At 44.3% G+C, this 20,447-nt stretch overlaps 2 protein-coding genes across 16 annotated transcripts in view; one reads left to right on the top strand and one right to left on the bottom strand.

The window, feature by feature from the left end:
• Positions 1–10,181, top strand: part of SVIL (supervillin) — a 142,482-nt gene extending 132,301 nt beyond the window's left edge. For all 15 annotated transcript variants that reach the window (XM_079996329.1, XM_079996316.1, XM_079996323.1 and 12 more), the window contains 7 exons: positions 554–761; positions 1,758–1,891; positions 2,788–2,943; positions 3,900–4,043; positions 7,603–7,724; positions 8,875–9,030; positions 9,143–10,181. In XM_079996329.1, coding sequence (XP_079852455.1) covers positions 554–761; positions 1,758–1,891; positions 2,788–2,943; positions 3,900–4,043; positions 7,603–7,724; positions 8,875–9,030; positions 9,143–9,229 — 1,007 coding nt within the window. In that variant the 3' untranslated portion in view covers positions 9,230–10,181. The remainder of the gene's footprint in view (positions 1–553; positions 762–1,757; positions 1,892–2,787; positions 2,944–3,899; positions 4,044–7,602; positions 7,725–8,874; positions 9,031–9,142) is intronic.
• The window catches only part of LOC307199291 (uncharacterized protein), a 216,809-nt gene continuing 200,908 nt past the window's right edge, over positions 4,547–20,447 (bottom strand). Inside the window, exons 6-11 of the mRNA XM_079947103.1 lie at positions 19,815–20,095; positions 16,882–16,994; positions 11,906–11,959; positions 10,569–10,669; positions 7,635–8,212; positions 4,547–7,435 (exon numbers count right to left, since the gene is read on the bottom strand). Of these exons, the coding sequence (XP_079803229.1) occupies positions 19,829–20,095 (267 nt within the window). The 3' untranslated portion in view covers positions 4,547–7,435; positions 7,635–8,212; positions 10,569–10,669; ... (1 more) ...; positions 16,882–16,994; positions 19,815–19,828. The remainder of the gene's footprint in view (positions 7,436–7,634; positions 8,213–10,568; positions 10,670–11,905; positions 11,960–16,881; positions 16,995–19,814; positions 20,096–20,447) is intronic.

Below are 20,447 nucleotides of genomic sequence, written 5' to 3'. Positions count from 1 at the left end.
CAAACCATGGTTAAAGGAGGCCACTGGGTTCAGGCATGTCTTCCAACCAAAGTTAGAACAACAAAGCAAGATTTCACATCATGGTTTGCTGACAGAAAACAAATCACGGCTATGTTGCTGGGCTGGGTTTGCACATACCAGCAAACCACAGTCAGGTTCAGCAAACCATCACTTAGCATTATGTATGAACCAGGCGCTTATGCCAGTAAGGTTCGCTTCCTCCAGCAACATTCATAATAAAGAGTGAAATGAAGTAAAAACCATCATAAATAGGAAGAAAAACTGAGTTTTAGTGAAGTGTTTTAAGTGACCATCTTTTTTGATCCTGATAGTTTGTTCAGACTTTGCGAGTGATCAACAGTGGAGATCAACACAGGCACATTCCAGGTGTTGACTGCAGATGTGAGCAACACTGGCTCAGCACATCTGTCACTCACCAAAGCCTTGGTCTTCAAGCACCTCAAGGCTTTTCGTTTGCCTGTGCCAATGCATAGCTTACCTTGGAAGTAGCCTTAGCAGTTGTATAATGTTGTGTTATCCATGCCCATTGCAGGTGATTGGCGATTGTACTGTGTACGCGGGGAGCTTTCCCTCGAAGGAAACCTGCTTGAAGTAGCCTGCCACTGTAGCAGCCTGAGGTCCAGGACATCAATGCTTGTTCTAAATATCAACAAAGCTCTCATTTACTTGTGGCACGGCTGCAAAGCCCAGCCACACACCAAAGAAGTTGGAAGAACAGCAGCCAATAAAATAAAAGAACAGTAAGTAACCAAACTATTATTTTTAATACATATCCACATTGTCTGTGCAAAGTTTGTGTGGAAGACCCCTGAAAATGGGTGAGAAATGACTTAAGGGGGGGGGGGAATTGAGGTTTATTACTTTTATTTCATTTTTTGCACACATATTCCACCCACCCTTCCAGTAGCTCAAGGTGACCTACATGGTTCTCGCATTTTAGTCTCACAACACCTCTGCAAGGGAGGCTAGGCTGGGCAGTGGTGACTACCCCAAGTACACCCAGTGAGTTTCATGGGGGAGTGAAGATTTGAACCTGGATCTTCCTAATCCAGCACTCTAGCCACTATGCCACATTGCCTTTATAACGTGCACATTGGGCATTGTATAGAGAAGGTGGCTAAAGTGAAGCTTTTGTCCTCATCGCTCAGTACTAGAACTCAGGGTCATCCAGTGAAATGGATCTGTAGCACATTCCAGAGAGATGGAAAATGGCACATCACATCTTAACACGCCACATAAATTTATTTATTTATTGAATTTGCTGCCACTGACTAGGGTGGCTTTGGATAAATGGGTGTCAGTGGCAAGTAGCCATGATGGCTGTGCTGAGCCTCTGCGTTCAGAGGCAGAGTGTGTTCAATTCCAGCTGCTGGAGGGCAGCTGCAAGGGGAGAACTATTGTCTGGGCTTCCTGGAGGCACCTGATTGGCTTCTGAGAGAACCAGGAGGTTGAATTAGGGGCCCCTTTGGACTGATTCAGCGGAGCTCTTCTCAAGTTGGGAAAACACTTGCAGGATGCTTGAGTGAGCCAATGCCAAGGACGTCGGTTTATGAGAACAGTTGAGTCAGAGGAAACAAGAGGTGATGAGGCTTGGCAAGTGCCTGTTACCTGGCATTGTTCTCAGCTCTCTTTTTTTGGCAAAGTGTCTATGTGCATGTCTGACTTGGTAAGAATCATGCTGCAGCACAAATTCACAACACTAACAGTGGTTCTGATGGATTAATATTGCATTTCAGGTGCCCTCTGGAAGCAGGGCTGCACAGCAGTAGCAAGGTGACGATACATGAATGCGACGAAGGGTCAGAGCCATTGGGATTCTGGGATGCCTTAGGGAGGAGAGACCGGAAAGCCTATGATTGCATGTTGCAAGGTAGGGAATGCTTGGTTTTCCTGTGGCGCTTTGATAAGATACCCCAGAACTCACAAATACAGACAAGAGAAAAGCGCTTGTCTAAAACAGGAGTGAGAAATCTGTGGCCCTCCCTTACCATTGGTCAAGCTGGCTGGGGCTGGTGGGAGTTGTGGTCCACAGGCTCCCAACTCCTGGTGTAAAGCTGTGGGGTCATCTCTGGGGAACATGAACTCCATGGCAATACAATGCCAGGAAATGTTCAGGGGTACTGGCTATGAGGGCATTCTCTATGGCAGCTCCTAGGTTCTGGAATTCCCTCCCCATCTGGCACATTCATTATATAGTTTCCATCATAAAAAGGTAAAGGAACCCCTGACCATTAGGTCCAGTCATGGACGACTCTGGGGTTGCGGCACTCATCTCGCTTTACTGGCCAAGGGAGCTGGCGTACAGCTTCCGGGTCATGTGGCCAGCATGACTAAGCCGCTTCTGGCGAAGCAGAGCAGTGCACGGAAACGCTGTTTACCTTCCCGCCGGAACGCTACCTATTTATCTACTTGCACTTTGTCGTGCTTTTGAACAGGAGCAGGGACTGAGCAACGGGAGCTCACCCCGTCGCAGGGATTTGAACTGCCGACCTTCTGATCGGCAAGTCCCAGGCTCTGTGGTTTAACCCACAGCACCACCCGTCATATACCGAAGTACTACTACTTTACATTGGCTTTTGACACCTCAGATGTGTTTAATATTGAATTTTAGATTGTTGAAACCCACCTTGGGGCCTGATGGGGTAGCTGATAAATCGGATGATAAAACTAATAAGTCACAAGACTTAAAAAACCAACCACCCTAAAATGGGTAAAACGGCTTCTGAAATATTAATTATACGTCTTTTCATTGCTTTTTCAAAAAAGATCCTGGGAAGTTCAACTTCACGCCCCGCTTGTTCATCCTTGGTAGTTCGTCTGGAGAATTCTCAGCCACTGAATACATCTATCCAGCAAGAGACCCCACTGTGGTGAATTCTATGCCATTCCTCCAGGAAGACCTCTACACAGCTCCCCAGCCAGGTAAGTGAATGTGGCAGGGGACAATATGGACCCCAATCTGAAGCTTCACTTGTCTGGTGCCTTAGGAAGTCTATGGCCTCTAGGAAGATGCCTTTGCTCAGGAATACTGCTAACCCTGAACGTGCCAGATTTCAGTTACTTGATTATGTTCTTCCTCCCAAAAGTTGCAAAAAAACAACAACCCAAAACCCAGAAGAGGGGTGATGATGATTCTTATAGTTCAGTAATCCATATAATGCTTAATCACAGTCATCTCTTAAGTGATGTACAGAAGACCCAGTGCAGTAAGACTAAAAATGAGTTAAAACTATAAAAACCAGATTTCGATTGTAAACCTGCTGGAACAAGAAAGTCCTTGGTAAGCACCAGAGGTTCAACAGGAGGCCTGTCTGACCTCAAATGTGATTTCTACAAAATTGGGCCCACAGTACTGAACGCATGACTCCCGATGGAGATGAGCTGTGCATCCAAGCCATGGGAGGCCATGCTCAAGCAGGGATATAAGGGATCAGATGGCCCCTGAGGCATCCTGGTTCCAAGCTGCTGAAGGCCTTATAAATTAATACACTCTAGCACTCTGAATCACTAAAACTAAGATAATGCACTCTAGCAACACATGGTGCAAATTAGAAGTAGTATATAAGCAGCAGTAGCCTCCCTGCAGTAGAAATGCAAAGTGCTTTGGCATTTTCATCTTGTTTGTCTCATAAAAAGCGCTGTGAGGAGATACTGATGGCAATTTTAGTGCCATTTTTATATGGAAAACTCAGAGAGTGGCACAATGTGTTTGCTGCAGAAGTAGGAACTCGACCCAAATCCAGTGTGTCAGGTTCTGCTACCACACCAGTCTCTTTATTATGTATGAAATGGGCTGAAGATACGGTACACATACACACACACACACACACACAAGCGTGTAGCGTTTAGAACCTTTGTCTTTTATTTAACCTGTGCAGCCCTCTTCCTTGTTGACAATCACCATGAAGTGTACCTCTGGCAAGGCTGGTGGCCTGTGGAAAATAAAATAGCCGGATCAGCTCGAATCCGCTGGGCCTCGGACAGGAAATGTGCCATGGAGACCGTCCTCCAGTACTGCAAAGGTAATAACAGATTCAGGAACATTTGTGTTGGGATGTGCATCTCATACAAAGTCAATGCTTGTTGGCAGAGAAGGGCCCTGTTGCAGCCCAGAAAGAGCATGGATGTGGGGTGGAGGGCAGTACATAGACCCCTATGCAGAGATCCCCCATCCCTCTCATTCTGCTGTGGCTTTCCCTGTCCTCCTCTTCAGCAGCCAGTGATGTGGAGCAGGGACAGGAGGAAAACACATGTCAGAATGGCACGGGGTAGGTTGCAACACATGTTATGGTTGTGGGGAACAGACACAGGTTTGTTGTTTTTGGCTGAAGCACCATGTTTCCTCTAACACTGAGTTCACAGCACACTTCCAGCTAGTGTATCCAAGACGTTGGCTTGGGCCCAAGTATGACTTGGGTTTCTTGGAGCTTGATTATACCAAGTTTGATCCTAGGGCAGGATGACATTTATTTATACGTTAAATGTTTATAGACTCCCCCACTCCCTTTCAGATAAAATACCAGGGTGCTATACAACAAAATTTATTAGTACAATAAAGCATAAAACACTGTTTGAGAAACGAAAATAGTCATTAAAATGACGGGCTCATCTTGAAAAAATTTAAGCAGCTGGCATAAGGTCTTCAAGAGACATATGGAAATTGGTAGTGAAGATGCCTTCTAAATCTTCACCAGAAGAGTATTTACTCCACACTAAATGCCTAGTTGAAGGTAGCCAGGATTATGCAGCACAGGGGGCAACTAGCAGCCCTCTTCTCAGTGACTGAGCTGGGATAAAAGGGCTCAGATGGCCCTTTAAGGTATCCTGGAACCAAGTTGTTCAGTGCTACCTGGCCTGGTAGCAGATGCTGTCTGCCCCGTGTAGCTACTGCATTGTACACATTGATAGCTATAGCTCCTGAACGAAGGTGCTACATGCCCTGCATCATTCTTGCACTCCCACAACTCTCCTTTTTAAGGCAGATCACCAAGGATTTGTGACTAGAGGCTGGATATGTGTGGCTTGCCTAAAGTGGGGGTAGGGGCAGTTAGCCCCTGTGGGAGTGTTTTTCTCCCTTCCCCTGCCTATCATTGCTCTAAGGTAAAGTTCCCCAACATTTCCATGCCTCTCATCTGTTATAAGGAGAATTCAGCTGCCTGATCGTGCATTCCCATCACTAAAAAAAAAGCTTGTGTCTAGGTAATCATTATTTAAATCAATGATTTTAATTCATTAATAAAATATTACTTTACAAGCAGCTTGTTGCAGTTAATGAGCAGGCGTTCTACAAACCTTGCGATAGCTACAGCGAACCTAATTGCATTTAACTGTTTCTAAGAGTCACCTCAACCTTTTCTGCTTAAATATAGTGACCTATAAAGTCAGAATCGGAATGTTCAAGGAAATGAAAATGTTCTGCTTCTTAATCTCTCTGGATGTCCTGTGCCTGGTGTATTTTGATGGACACTTAATGAGGAGATGCAGGATTAGATTCCACTAACGAAGTTGACACTGTATCTCTCCTGGTTTAAATAAGGCTTATGGGTGATTCTCTCCTAGGGGGGTGGGGAAACCCAGTTGGTGTTAACAGCTGCCATTGAGAATTCATGCTTTGTTTCAGCAGATGCAGATATAAGACTAGATTACATCTTGCATTATTGCTGCGAGGGTGTGTTATTGCCATTTTGTTAATAAGTCTTGCCTTGTTGAGTTGGCTTTCTTTCCACTGTTCCTGAGCCGATGTGCATCTGTACCTAACCATCTATCTAGTTCGCTTTATGTATTTGATGCTGTTAGGCTCCCGTCTATAAAAATATTATGCTGTGATTAAGTTGCTTTGTCTTCAAAGTGCCATAAAAAACCCCCAGTATGATTACTTTTCCAGTTTGGTGCGAATCTCACAATAGAAATGTATTGAATATATTTTGTACTTTCCATTTGGAATGATTTTCATATGGCAACCACAAAATATATACATTAATAATGAGAGCTAAACCAGATTGGGTGATGGCTGAACTTGTCTGTTTAAACTTTTTCCAAAACTTTGCCATCATATACCATCACAAAGAAACAACACCCAAGATCAGATTAAAAAGGTGAAGGGATGGAGTCAGGCAGATGGCAGCAGGCTTCACTCAGGGACTTGTAGGTGCACCACTGCTGCTGTTGTTCTGCAGCACAGTCACTTTGCAGAATGATACACACCCTAAGGAAGACTGTAAGAGCCTAGGCCAGGGAGAGATAAAGGGAAGCACTCTATCCAGACTGGCATATTTGCAGAGTTTGGACTTTCGTCAAACAGTTGCTGTGGCATCACTGACAAATTCAAGCAGCTTCCACTGTTGTAGTTAGAAGAGCGGAAGACTTTTAATTGCACACGTGCAGATTAAACTGCACTGTAGGTATGAGCTGCTGCTTACACAAAGGTAAGCACTGCCATACTTTTAAAAAGGCACTTGGACAACTTCCACTAATCATTTTCTAGCTTCAGCATGCGGGTCTGATGCTTGTATGTTGGGAAATTTGTAGAAGAGAGGCTGTGATAATACATGGACTTCTCCAACAATCCATCATAGTCAATTTAAGTGATATTGTTGCCACTAGTTTCTGGAGGTAGCTTTTCCTATGCTATGCTGTGTTGAGGTCTGGCATCCACACTGAATATTTGTAGCTATTATCTGCAGCTATATATGCAATGGATAAAAATCATTGGGCTGTACCCAGTGTAGACTCATTAGAATTAATGGGTATGGGTAACTGAGATCCATTAATTTCAAAAGGTCTAGTTAATAGAACTTAGTTGGAAAGAACCCATTTGTCTTGGCAGTAACATCCATTTTCCTTCCTCAAGCACTTGAGGGTAGAATGCAAGAGGTCTCAATTCTGGGCACAAGTAGACCCAGGCCTGCGTAGCTCCAGCAAGCCTACTGCATCATATGCTTTCAGACCAAGCTGTCTGTCTTGTTATATAAAAGGCAGCTGCTTTTATTGATTTATTTCAGTTTGTTTATGTTCTGTTTTTCAACAAAGCAACTTAATTCAATTAACTTTAAAAAATTGCAACATTAATTGTGTGGGTGTGCATAAACACACATGCACACATATATTAAATTCACACTCTTGCTAAGACCAGAATAAATGCACTTTTCATTAAAACAGGATATATCGAAGACCAAAAAACCCACCAACCTGTGCAATAAAAAGGTTTTCAGAACCCATCTAAAAGCAGTGAGAAGGATCTCCCAAATGTAGGGGTGGGAGTTGCAGGCCAGCAACCCTCTGGAATGCGCAGGTTTTCTGCCGCACCAACTTTGCATCTAAAGATGGAATTCTGCAATTGAGAAGGCCTCATCACTAGGGCCCACAAAAGGAATATCCAGGAAAGACAGGCTGCTATTAAGGTTGAGACAGGTTCCTATGAGATAAAGAGAGCCTTAAAACATATTCCTGGGTAATCTGGACACTTTGTTTGAAAGATTTACAACACAAAGCTTTTTTTTCCAGATAAGTGGAAAATTCACAAAAGTCTAGAAGAAGGTGGCAAGGTATTCCATATTTATTTTGATTTCTTTTTATGTATAGGAAAAAATGTGAAGAAACCTCCCAAATCTTACCTAATTCACGCTGGTCTCGAACCTCTGACCTTCACCAATATGTTTCCAAGCTGGGAACACAGAGAGGACATTGCGGAGATCACAGAAATGGTAAATCAACCTTTCTCATTATCTTTCTTCATTTTCCACTGCACTGCTGGTGATGTGGCCGTGGTGGTGTTCTGGGAAGCAGCAAAAGCTAGGGGATTACCATGGAGAGGCAGCTTCAAGCATTTGAGGGGGGAGAATAACAAGCGTGGGTGGATTCTGACTGAGATTTTATCATCTACTCATAAAGCTTCCAGGATGCAAGGAAATGTTTTATGTCCGAAGAACTGAGAGGTCTGGCTAAAATATTTGTTTTTGTTGAGCTGATTCAGTAACAGAGGCCTGGCTATTCCTTATCTCTCTCAGAAAACCTGCCAAGGCTTGCAGTGGTTGGAGCTTCCTTCTCAAAACAGAGCACATCGTTTTTGTCAGAAATGCAAAGCCTTACACAAAACGTGAAGTGGCAATGTGGGGACTTTCTTGGTAATTAAGAACCTTCCCTCGAGAGAGCCACGTCTTTTGGCTGGTTCGTTCTAAATCGGCTGCCATATCTGTAAAAGAAGTAAACGAAGCTCCTTGGGTAAAATGTACATTTCACAGACCTGGTTTTTCAGATGAAACAGTGGCTCTGTTGTGATTGCAAAGTGCGAGTAAACTAACATTTGTTTCTCCCACTTCTGCTTCTGACACCACCCATCCACTGGCCATGGCATGAAAAATATAACCAGTATTGCTAAACTACTGTATTTACTCGAATCTAATGCTCACCTTTTTTGGTCAAATTATGTTGTGGGATTTAAGGTGCGCATTAGATTTGATGGCAGTTACATGTGCCAACAAATACTTTTTTTATTTGTTTCAAGGTTCTGAAAAATTGAAGTGCACATTAGTTTTGATGGCGCATTAGGCTCAAGTAAATACAGTAGTTAATTGAAAAAGGAATCAGAAACTGTCTTGGCCACCTGACTTCCAGCCATCATGGAAGGCAAGGGAGACTGTATGCAAGCCCAAAGCTTGCATTGGTTTCTTCATTTAATGCTAAGCCATAGCAAATGAGGTTGTTATTGTAAGTATATACAAACATAATTCCTTTCAGATTGAAGAGCCGGTGTGGGGGGAATTTGTTTATCACCTGACTTCTCCGTAGAGAACATTTGGCTGCTTATCTCTTTCTGAACCACTTGAAATTTCTAAATCTTTTCCTCCCCTCTAGGATGCTGAAGCTTCTAACCAGATAATCCTTGTGGAAGATGTGCTGGCCAAACTATGCAAGAAGCTGTACCCATTGGCCGAACTTTTAGCAAGGCCCCTCCCAGAGGGAGTGGATCCACTAAATCTTGAAATCTACCTTTCAGATGAAGATTTTGAGGTAAATGGGAATACACATCTCACAGATGTCTCTATAACTACTCTTTACATTGCTATTCTTCTTCTTTTTTACACTTCTTAATGCCTACCCTTCAACAATCCTTTTAATGCAGGCTGGATTGCAGATGACAAGAGAGGAATATAACACACTGCCTTCCTGGAAACAGGTGAACCTCAAAAAGGCAAAAGGACTTTTCTAAATAACCTGGCCATGTTACAGTTAAGGGCTAAAGCTGGAGTGGGATCTTGTGTCATTTTCAGCACCTCGTGGACGAAGAGCAGCAGTGTGGCCAACTTGTGCTCACCCCCACCCCCTTCACCAAGCCAACAAGATACCGCCGGAAGGCTGTAGATTACTGCCTCTTCTTAAATCACGTCATATTGTAAATGTGTGAGAGAACTCTTTTGCAGGCTCTTTGTTTGGGGAGGTAAGGCAATTTGACTGCTGATGAATTGTGTTCTCCCTTGTACTTTAGCAGCAGTTTCTCAGGCTGCTGCTGCAGCAGCAATGGCGGATCTTTTTAGCTGCGTTACACTACTTGCCATTTGGGTTTTGAAGACGTTCTCTTTGTAAAGTGTTATTTTGTTTAAAGCTGTGGATTTTCAAAAAGAATTTATATTTATATAAAACACATAGGACAAGGATGTATTTAACAATGCAATGTGTATTATTCACTTTCAAGACTTCCGTCAAGAAGGACTTTCAGAAAAGTAGCTCGGCGGCTCAGTTGCTTGGTCTGAATTAGTTAAACTACCAATTATGTTTTTACTCTCTCTTTGTGTCTTTCCCACCCTCTATCTCTGAATGGTTTCTCTTTTTAATAGGCAACGAATTGGTCTCAATGCTGCTTCAGGTGCTAAACTGAACAAAGCGTCATCACACGAGTTTCTTGAGAAACTCTCCAAATCCAACTTTGATATACTTTGTTATCCCAAAAATGTATAGTGCCTTGTTTTTTTTCTGTGTACAGTTTATATACAAAAAAGATCGGTCTGCTTTTTGAAGATGGCTCTGAAAAGTCTCCTATGCTCTACTTTTATAATAGTAGAAATAAAAAAACATCTCAGTTTCTAATAACTTGTTGTAAAGATAAACTGTCTTTTATGACAAAGACTCAAAGCAAAGCTTCAGAATAAACTCTTAGCAATGCACACAGACTTGTTCTTCTTCTCCCACGTAACTGATTCTGTCGGAAAATACCTCATTTCAGTAAAACACACAGAAAATATTTGCATTGTGCTGTGAACAAACAGCAGAAATTTTCTGATTCAGAAAATTCGTATTTCATGATAAAGAGAGAACTGGTGCCTGTGATCTAATGTCCATGTTGTGTACAAGCAACCAAGGTTCTCCACTCATGAATAATGGTGCTGCATAATCAGAGCCTCAGGATAAAGAGATTGTCATTTTTCTGTATTAAGTCTGAGGCCTTCAACCATCTGATCCACTCATGCTAATGGGTCCATCAGTACGGGACCAGGTGATAAACAGTTGCCATTTGTAGGAAAGAGGCGACAGAAGAAAATGGATATACTTACTGAAATATACCTTCAAGATGCAGATTGGCAGCAGCTCCTTTCCAGAATTCGCCTACAATAGCAAGCACTGCTGAGAAATGCAGCCTCGTTGCTTCTTTTCCCTATGAGTGAAACAGAACAAAAATTATCATACCTTGATTAAACTGTAGTAAGACAAATGACAGCCAGATAAAATAATTTGGATCATGGCTCACTGCTCTAGATCTTAGCTGACTTCTCTGGCTTATATCAGACCTACTAAAATATAGTAAGTTTCAAGGCTTTTGCTCAGAAATCATGTGGTGTGGTTTTTTCCCTGAATTAAATTCTGATTTCAACAAAGGATGCAAAGCCATATCTGGTTACTGTTTTAGGTAGCTATCTATTCACTTTGAATTACCACAACATATTCAAAAGATTTCCTCCCTTTTATGTGTCTTTCAAAGAGATGCAGTATAATGTTTTCCCTGCCTGTAAACCCGGGAAAGCATTTCAGTAGACTTAACAGTTCAAAATTACCTTTACAGGAGGAAAATCTTCAAGCCATTGTTGCTAAGTGACATGATGATCTCTTGAGATGCTGTTCTTAACCTGACCAAATCAAATGCAATCACGCACATTGAAGAGACTGAATTGAGTGGCCTTGTTATAACCTGATGTGTGACTTAGCCCACAAAACCAAAGTCCTTAAGACTTCTGCATAAGTAGTGTCTAGAGATGTCAACACACACAGCCTCAAAAAAGGAAGCAACTGCAAATGATATGCTGTACTTCCATGGCATATGTGAGCATCAGTTTGAGTTCCAAGTCCTGTATGCAAGCCTGCTTTATGTGGGGATATGCCTATGTTAGATGAAAACTAGTAATTGCTTGCTATGACAGGACTGGCTCATTATTTCATTTATTTCATTTATATTGATACCCATAGCAGAAGTTTCTAAACTGTTCAACTGTTCAGATTATAAAAACAACACTGAAGTATAAAATAATGGACACTGTAATGGGTTGATTCTAAAAATGAACATAATCAAAACCGAATTTAAAACACAAAGAGCCAGACTGTGAAACATTAAATTCTTTAAAAAGCCTGGATGAATTCAATGGTCTTCCACCTGGTGCCAAAAGGTAATAAAGTAAGAATGTGAGGAATGCGGCAATATGGGGGGGGGGGGATTTACAATCTGAAAGTCTCCAGTGGATTGGAAAACCCAGAACACATTTATGCAATTCATTGGAGTTTTATTACATATACTGTTACAAATAATGCATAGAACTGTCTACCTTTTACCAATGCATTAAATCTGGACACCATGCTGGTGCTTTTTGTAAAGAATCTTATTTATACTGTTATTACTTACCTGTGCATCCCCCTGTAGTTTCGGGCTTGTTCATTTTCTTTTCTCGTGGGAGTGCTATATAGAACAAGAAGAGATCATTAAAATGATGGCAAGCAAACCTCCCTGGAAAAACCAGTCCCTAGCAGGGGTGCCACTACCAGAAAGGCCCTGCCTAACCTATTTATTTGGCAGAGCCACTCAGAAAAGAGCCACCAAAGATCTTTAGGTTTGGGCAGGTGCACACAGGAGAAGACGCTCCATTGGGAAACTTGATCACAAGCCATTTCAGGCTTTCAAGACTGAAACCAGCACTTTAAATTGGATCCAAATGCAGGGAGCCAGTGCAGCCTGCAAAGGAGAAGTGTAAAGATGGTCTTATACCAGTCCCAGTTAATGTTTTTGCCGCCCTCTTCAGGACCTGCAGGCTGCAGTTTGTTTTCAAAGGCAGATCCACAATACAACACATTGCAATTGTCTAAAATGTTCTACAAAATGGGTACACTTTTCACACATGTAAAGAGCATGGCTCTGCAATTTCAGGTTTGTCTGTGGCAGAGAATGTTTTGTGACTCACTGAAAAACAATAAACTCACTGAAACTCACTGAAAAACAATAAACAATAAACATATGTGCATAGGGCATGCAGTATATATACCCTGACCTCAGAGAAGAAAAACTATTGTATTTTTTAGTTTAGTTTTACAAAAGGCCATGCAGGATTTGGGGGGGGGGTTGTCAAAGTATTTTGCAAAATCTAGTCAAATGACTGCAGGATCCCATCAGTCTTTGTGTGTGTGGACACACAGTGGGGCATCCAATCATGTGAGGCTCCCACCACCACCTGAAGTTAGAAGTCCAGATCAGTGCAGTTCAAAAAGTTACTCCTGTTCTCCCCCTGCACACACCCCATTATTTATCAATGAATGAGAAAAGAAACCGCATTTGAAAATGGTCAAAGGTAGATCATTTTCTTGTGAAATTCCCATCGTGGGTTGCAGGGTTTTTGTCATGATTACTTTCAAGGTGTCCGAGTAGCATTTGTGAGGGTCCCTTTCTTTCATTCTACAAATCATCTCTCTGCACTCTGCAGCCCTCCTGGGTGCCTGTGCTTCTATTAAAGGTCCGGGAAAGACATTGTGCAGCATCTCCTCCTCTGAGGCTGCTTTTCAGATCAGGAAATGTGGGCAGCCAGGGAGGCTGCAGAGAGGAAAGGGAAAGGTGCCATCCTTTGCATTTCTGCAAGGTAAGCTATCAAAAGTCTAAACAAATTCTAAAGCGTTCTGAAAATGAGGCAGAAAAATAGAAGTCTCTTTTGCAGAGGAAGAAAAGGACAGAACTGTGGTATAGACTCACCATCTCATCTGGTTTTTCTTAGAGCTGGTTTAGCAACACCAGTCAACCAACCTAAGAGTTGGCTAGGGCAATGTTGGTGTTGCCACAATCATTTCAATACTTCACACTTTGGGTGAGGAACTTCTGTTCCTCCAGGTGATGTTGCACTTCCAGTTCCCATCAGCCCTGGTTAACATGGCCAAGGGTCAGGGATAATGGGCACTGAAATCCAAAAACACATAGGATGGGCACAGATTCCATTTCCCAGCATTACACAGAATGAAATAATAGACTGAAGTGGGTGAACTCAAGAGCTGTGCACCACTTCAGGCTGTGTATGAGGAGGGGAGGGGTGTTGTATTCTTGCCTATTCCCCCACATTAAAAGCTGGCTTGCAGCAAACCAGAATATTGGAGAGAGGTCCTTGCTAAATTGCCTTTTGCTATATCCCGTTCCCACCTGCTATTCTGGCCCTTCCACACTCTCATCTATTAAGTGATGTGCTTATGTCTGCTCAACTCTTTTTGGAAATGTCAAAACTATTTTTCAGCGCCACTCAGGTTCCAGGAACACTGATCTAAATTACACCCATATTCCTGGCTTGTCAGAGCCTTATCTGAGCTGCTGCATGAGCGACGTGCTATTGTCTCTTCTGTCAAACCTTGCAGGCTGACATTGCCAGCTCTCCTGTTACTTTGCCTGGTGCCATGGTGCAGACAGAGCAATGCCCTCTGAGCTAAGGGAAGGCACTCTGGGCCGGGCGCCAGGAAACCATGGGCTGTTAAATCCCTAAGGGTATAATTTAGCTGCTCCTTTCCTGCCAAAACCTGGCCATAAAATGGTGAAAGTACTCGACGTGTCACCCCCAACCTGCCAACGGAGCTGGGAATTGGATCCAAAACATTTTTCTTTCTCTCGTTCCCTCTTAAAATGCAGCCGGGCGGAATTGGGATGCAGATATTTGGGTCTCTTTAACGAGCCCTTGCTCTTTAGGGTGTACTTCTCCAGGCTGAGACCACCTGAGAGAAAAGTCACAGGATCTGATTCCCTCATTATTATCAATTGCATTATGATCTCAAAAAGGGGAGTACGGAGGGGGTTTATCCTATATTGTCCTCAAAACAGGCCCACGAGATCAGGAGTGAACATGCGGTAGACCAGTGGTTCCAAAATGTATGGGAAACTGCCATACTAGAAAAGTTAACCAACAAACAAATTAGCATGGGGACAAGCAAAGGAGGCCATCTTCACCCCAGTGTGGTTTCCCTTTATCACATAACACAGCACAACAGGATAATGACCTATCCCCCCAACAGCATATAAATCAATACAGTGGTATCTCTGGATGCGAACGGGATCCGTTCCGGAGCCCCGTTCGCATTCTGAAGCAAACGTAACATGCAACTGCACATCTGCATGTGCGTGGGTCGCGTTTCACAGTTTCCACACATGCGCGTGATGTCATTTTGAGCACCTGCGCATGCACGAGTGGCAAAACCTGGAAGTAACGCACTCCATTACTTCCGGGTCGCCATGGAGCACAACCCGAAAATATTCAACCTGAAGCTACTTCAACCCGAGGTATGACTGTATGGATAATCTAACCCAACAACCAACCCACCCCCTCAAATACACATGCAAAGAAGCCATACATCTGCAACCAGCATAAACAAAGGACCAATCCACACGATGCTGATACAAACCCTACACTAACACTATGCAACAGAATTAAAGAACAACACCTCCCCATCTCTCCCCCCCCCCCTGCACTTTTCTCCACTTATTTGTCTGTTTTATAACAGAAGAACACCTTTAATAGAAACTAATTAAGATAAACAGACCCACGAGACAGAATCAATGGATTTCAGAGTTGGAAGGGTCTTTGGCAGTCATCCGTCCCAACCTTCAGTGCAGGAATCCACAGCACTGCTGATAGGTGGGCATTCAGGTTCTGTGAAGGCAAGACAGCCTGTCCCAGTGTCAAATGGCCCTTTTTACCATTGGGACATCTCTCCTAATGGAATCAAAACTACATAGATAGGGAGAATCTAGTCTCCATGATTATAGTGACCGTTACGGCATCCTCCTACTATGACATTATGACTGTTAAGAGGCAAAAGTCTGGCTTTGGGTGGTCAATTTACTGGGCCTCAATAAAAAGTGTCAATAGTATGCTGGAATGGGAGACCCTCCAGTTTAAGTGATGGAACTTGGAAAAGTGGGTTGAACCCTGACAGACAGTAAAAAGCTCCCATTTAATGTAACATACATTTTCAAACTCCTGGCACATTTCAGCAGGACAAGGCAAATGTCTAAGTGCTGATGATATGAGGCCGCCTGAAATTTTCTGTTGGCTAAATGTTGAGCCTACTGTTGAATTCCTACCTCGAAAATGCGCTGTTTTGTCAAAATACCTTTTGCTGTGATTAGATCGGGCTATGGAATTTAATCAGCGCTAATTTCCACAGTGGGAAATATTTCTGGTTGATTACTGCGATATCGCAAGCAGCGAGGAAAGCCATTGTGCCTCGCGGTTTTATAGCCCATCCTAGGCAGGGGTGACTTACAGTGAAGAAATGCATTGGCACTCCAACACCATAAATTAGATGTTGTTTTTATAATAATGTGGCTGGAGCTGGCAACATTTTATCATAAGTGCTTCAATTCCTGTGGAAAATCGTTGTGCGCTGTACGCTTGATGATGAATTGAGCATCATGTTGGGAGAGCCGGGCCGGGGCAGGAGAAGAGAAGAGAAGAAATTAATCCGGCTGATTTTATTTACCGGGTGCTTGTGTGATATTTCACCTCCTAACTCAGATGTCTTTTGTCAGGCCTGCCCTCTGCAATTCATTCAAGAAATGAGGTTTCGCTCCAGTAATATCTGGACTAAATCTCACTTTTCTGTGTTACTCTTTTCCTGGCCCAGTCTAGATCCTGGCTGCTAAACTGGGCATTGAAGGGTCAGCTTAAAACACCTGCTGGAAAACCCTTCACTGCTTTTGAGTATCTAAGAAGGTTGCAGCCTGGGTCCCAAGTGCATCATGTGATACCAAATGTGAGGAAAGGTCATCAGAAGAGCTAAGAAGGAAAAGGAAACCAAGCCCTATGAGGAGCAGTTGAAGGAGCTGGGTATGTTTAGCCTGGAAAAAGAGGAGACTGAGGGGAGATATGATAGCCATCTTCAAATATCTAAAGGGCTGTCCCATGGAAGAGGGAACAAGCTCGTTTCCTCCAGAGGTTGGGACCTGAACTAATGGCTTCAAGTTACAAGAAAGGAGTCCAGAAGAACTTTCTGACAGTGAGAGCCGTTTGACAGTGGAACAGACTCCCTCAGGAGGTTGTGGACGCTCATTTCTTGGGGGATTCTAAGCAGAGGTTGGATGGCCATCTGTCATGGACGCTTTAAACCTGCATCCATTGCAGGGGGCCCTTGTGGCCCCTTCCAACTCTGCAATTCTATGATTCTTGGAGGGTTAGTTTATGATCCTTGTGGTGCAGGGCTGGGAGATCTGGACCCTGCCAGATGTTGCTGGACAACAGCTCCGATCACCACCCCTGACCATTGGGACTCATGGAGGCTGGAGTCCAGCTACGTTTAGAGACCCACAGGCCCCCATCCCTCTTGTGATGTGCTAAGGACCGCTATGGCACCCGGTGCACCCACCTTGCTTAGTCAGGTGTTCAATCAGAAACCCATTCTGGAATGAAAAAGAATTTGACGGTGGTGGTGATCTGTTTACAGTGGAGAGTATGGATACCAGGAATCCAGTTAAGCACCTGTGGGTCAGTGGAGCACTGTGATGTGGTCGCAATCACACATTAATAAATTCAGTGACACAATTCCTCTCCCAGTGAAATCTGGAACCCAAGAGATGCTGCTGGCTACGAATGTTTCTGTCTGGCCTCAGAATGTGAACAATCTTACTCGCTCTCCCCCAAATGGTTGAAGCACACAGGTGCTTGACCCTTCTGCTCCTGCCCAGTACAGACAACTTCATCAATGGGAAGCCTGCACTCTGGTTTCTCGCCTTCTCCTTTTTTATGTTGAGATGATGAATTGCTATAATCTTTTTTCTTCCCCTTTGCGTCCTTGTCCTCCTCCTCCTCCTTTCCTCACAGTGTTGTCTTCTCAGACTGTGAGCCTGATATAATTACTGCGCAGTATGTCTGAGGCTCTTTGTAAACCATAAATGTTACATTTATGATAATGATTACATGGCAGGGATGGGAAACCTGCTAGAATCTGACTCCCATCAGCCCCAGGGACACGCCCAATGGTCATGGATGATAGGAGTTTTAGTCCAACAACATGGTCAAAGGCCTGGAAACGATGCCTTATGAAGAACGGCTAAGGGAGCTGGGCATGTTTAGCCTGGAGAAGAGGAGGTTAAGGGGTGATATGATAGCCATGTTCAAATATATAAAAGGATGTCACATAGAGGAGGGAGAAAGGTTGTTTTCTGCTGCTCCAGAGAAGCGGACACGGAGCAATGGTTCCAAACTACAAGAAAAAAGATTCCACCTAAACATTAGGAAGAACTTCCTGACAGTAAAAGCTGTTCGACAGTGGAATTTGCTGCCAAGGTGTGTGGTGGAGTCTCCTTCTTTGGAGGTCTTTAAGCAGAGGCTTGACAACCATATGTCAGGAGTGCTCTGATGGTGTTTCCTGCTTGGCAGAGGGTTGGACTCGATGGCCCTTGTGGTCTCTTCCAACTCTATGATTCTATTCTATGATTCTATGAACATCTGATGGGTCCCCATTGTTATCTTAGGAAAAAGGTTGGGGGAAGAGGGAAAATGGAAGGCAGGCTCCCCATGTCCTCACACTAGGGCTGCCTTCACCAACCTGGTGCCCTCCAGATGTTGCTGGACTACAATTCCCATCATCCTTGATTTTTGGCCATGCTGGCTGTGGCTGATGAGAGTTGGAGTCTAGCAATATCAGGAGGGCACCTGCAGCCTAGTTCAATCTTGTCTACGTATCAGTGGCTATATTGTCAGTGGCTCCTTGGGATTAGGGTCATTTTATTTCTATTTGTTTCATAATATTTACATGCCACTTAATTGCAAAAAAACAAAAAACTTCAAAGCAGCTTTCCAAAAGATGATACAATAAAATGAAGGGGGAAATTACTTACCCTAACTGAGAATTTGGGGGTTCCTGCATGCCATGTTTGTACACATTGGCCATGTGGCTGGGGTTGATGGGAACTGTAATCTGAAGGGCACCATGTTGGAGAAGACTCCCTTAGCGGCTTGCTTCATGTTGATGCAATGCCACATTTGGCTTAGTAATATTCTGGCCTTTCTGATTTGGGGGACAATGAAGGCATTCAAAGAAACAACTTTAACCTTCTCCTGCTTCCATGTTCGGGCCAAAGGGGGTTGATACACTTTCACAACGTGCAGAGTTGGTTTTACACCAGAGGTTTTCCAGCAAAGAAGGTGGTACCAGAGTGGTGTAGTGGTCCGAGTGTCAAACTAGGACCTGGGAAACCAGGGTTCAAATCCCAACTCAGCCATGAAGCTGACTGGGTGACTAGCTTGGGCAAGTCACTGCCTCTCAGCCTGACCTACCTCACAGGGTTGTTGTGGGGTTTAAATGAAGAATGGAGGAACCACGTTCACCACTTTCAGTTCCTTGGAGAACTGTGGGGTAAGAATGCAACTGAATGAATAAATGGCCAGCTCAGATTGCTCACGCAGAAAGTTCTCCTGACTTGGCCTTTGTATTTGCCTCCTACGTTCCAAAGGTCCATCCTTTGAACCCAGAGATTGTCCCTCTGGAGGCCCAGGGGAGGAAGGTGAATTCTGCCAGAGAATGGCAATGCCGAACAACTTGCACTCACAGCATTTTGATGAGGTATAGCCCTAAAGGCACAATTCAGGGCAAAATGGTTTACTTGAGGGTGGGAACGCAAAAGAAACAGGACTGTTGTCCCTGGTAAATAAGAACCACAAAGTATATGCAGCAGCCTCTTCCCGACTGCATATTTTACTATTATCAGGGGTCAGCAAACTTTCTCAGCAGAGGGCCGGTCCACTGTCCCTCAGACCTTGGGAGGGGGGAAATAATGAACGAATTCCTATGCCCCACAAACAACCCAGAGATGCATTTTAAATAAAAAGCACACATTCTACTCATGTAGAAACACCAGGCAGGCCCCACAAATAACCCAGAGATGCATTTTAAATAAAAGGACACATTCTACTCATGTTAAAACACGCTGATTCCTGGACCATCCGTGGGCCAGATTTAGAAGGCGAATGGACCGGATTCGGCCCCCAGGCCTTAATTTGCCTACCCATGTGCTATTTCCAGCAATGCACTTAAAGTAAATTTTCTGCTTTTAGGGTTAGCTCTTATCTTTACTGTATCTGACTAACTCTGCTGCATGCCACTTAGAAGCTAAAGCGTTAATTGGTATATAAACTGTGGGAAAGAAATGTATCAAGAAATATATTTCTAATGACCAAGTTTTTTCCATCACTTTTCTTTGCCTAAGCACGTTCTGTCCCCGTCTCTCTCTCTCTCTCACACACACACACACACACACACATATGTGGAACTGTATGCGATATAAATATAAAGAGTACCTGCAGAAGAGGCCTCAGGCCACGCGCGTTGTTTTCCCGCTTCTCGCCTGGGGAAGAGTCACCCAGCTGGCCGGCCGCTGGCGGAAATGAGCTGCGTGGCTGAGCGTCCGAGCGATGTCCAGCAGAGGGCGCCTCAGGCCAATTAAGGGCCCGGCCTCGACCTTCTCGGCCGGATCTGCGACTGCCAGCCCGGCCCCTTTTGGAAGCAGAGCCCGGGCTCGCTGGTGAGACGCCAGCGAGGAGGAGGCGGCTGATCTCACGCAACCCCTAGCGTTTCCTCCCTAGGAATAAAATGCGCAAGCGGTGCGCGTGGCGGGAGTCAAACTCGCAGCGCATTGAGCAACATGAAAGAGATCTCGTTGAACCAGGAAGGAAGCCACGTGGAGCACGCCGAGGCCGAGGACGCAGGCCGGATTCAGCCCGCGGGCTCGCTTGGGGGCATCGCTCAGGGAGCTGCCGGCGCTTGTGACCCAGTTGGCACCGCGGCTCATCGCCTACGAGCCAGTGTCTCCGCGCCTCGGGCTGTTTTTGCACGACTGCAGTGCTTGGGGCACGCAATCGGGACCGCGCCTGGTCGAGACACTAGAACAAGCCCACCACAATTGGCACGGCGACCCACAAGCCCTCCCAGCT

This window comes from Podarcis cretensis, assembly GCF_951804945.1.
Source record: "Podarcis cretensis genome assembly, chromosome: 12".
Taxonomy (NCBI): domain Eukaryota; kingdom Metazoa; phylum Chordata; class Lepidosauria; order Squamata; family Lacertidae; genus Podarcis; species Podarcis cretensis.
Note: the sequence above shows the minus strand (reverse complement) of the source record. Positions and strands in the feature narration are given on the sequence as shown.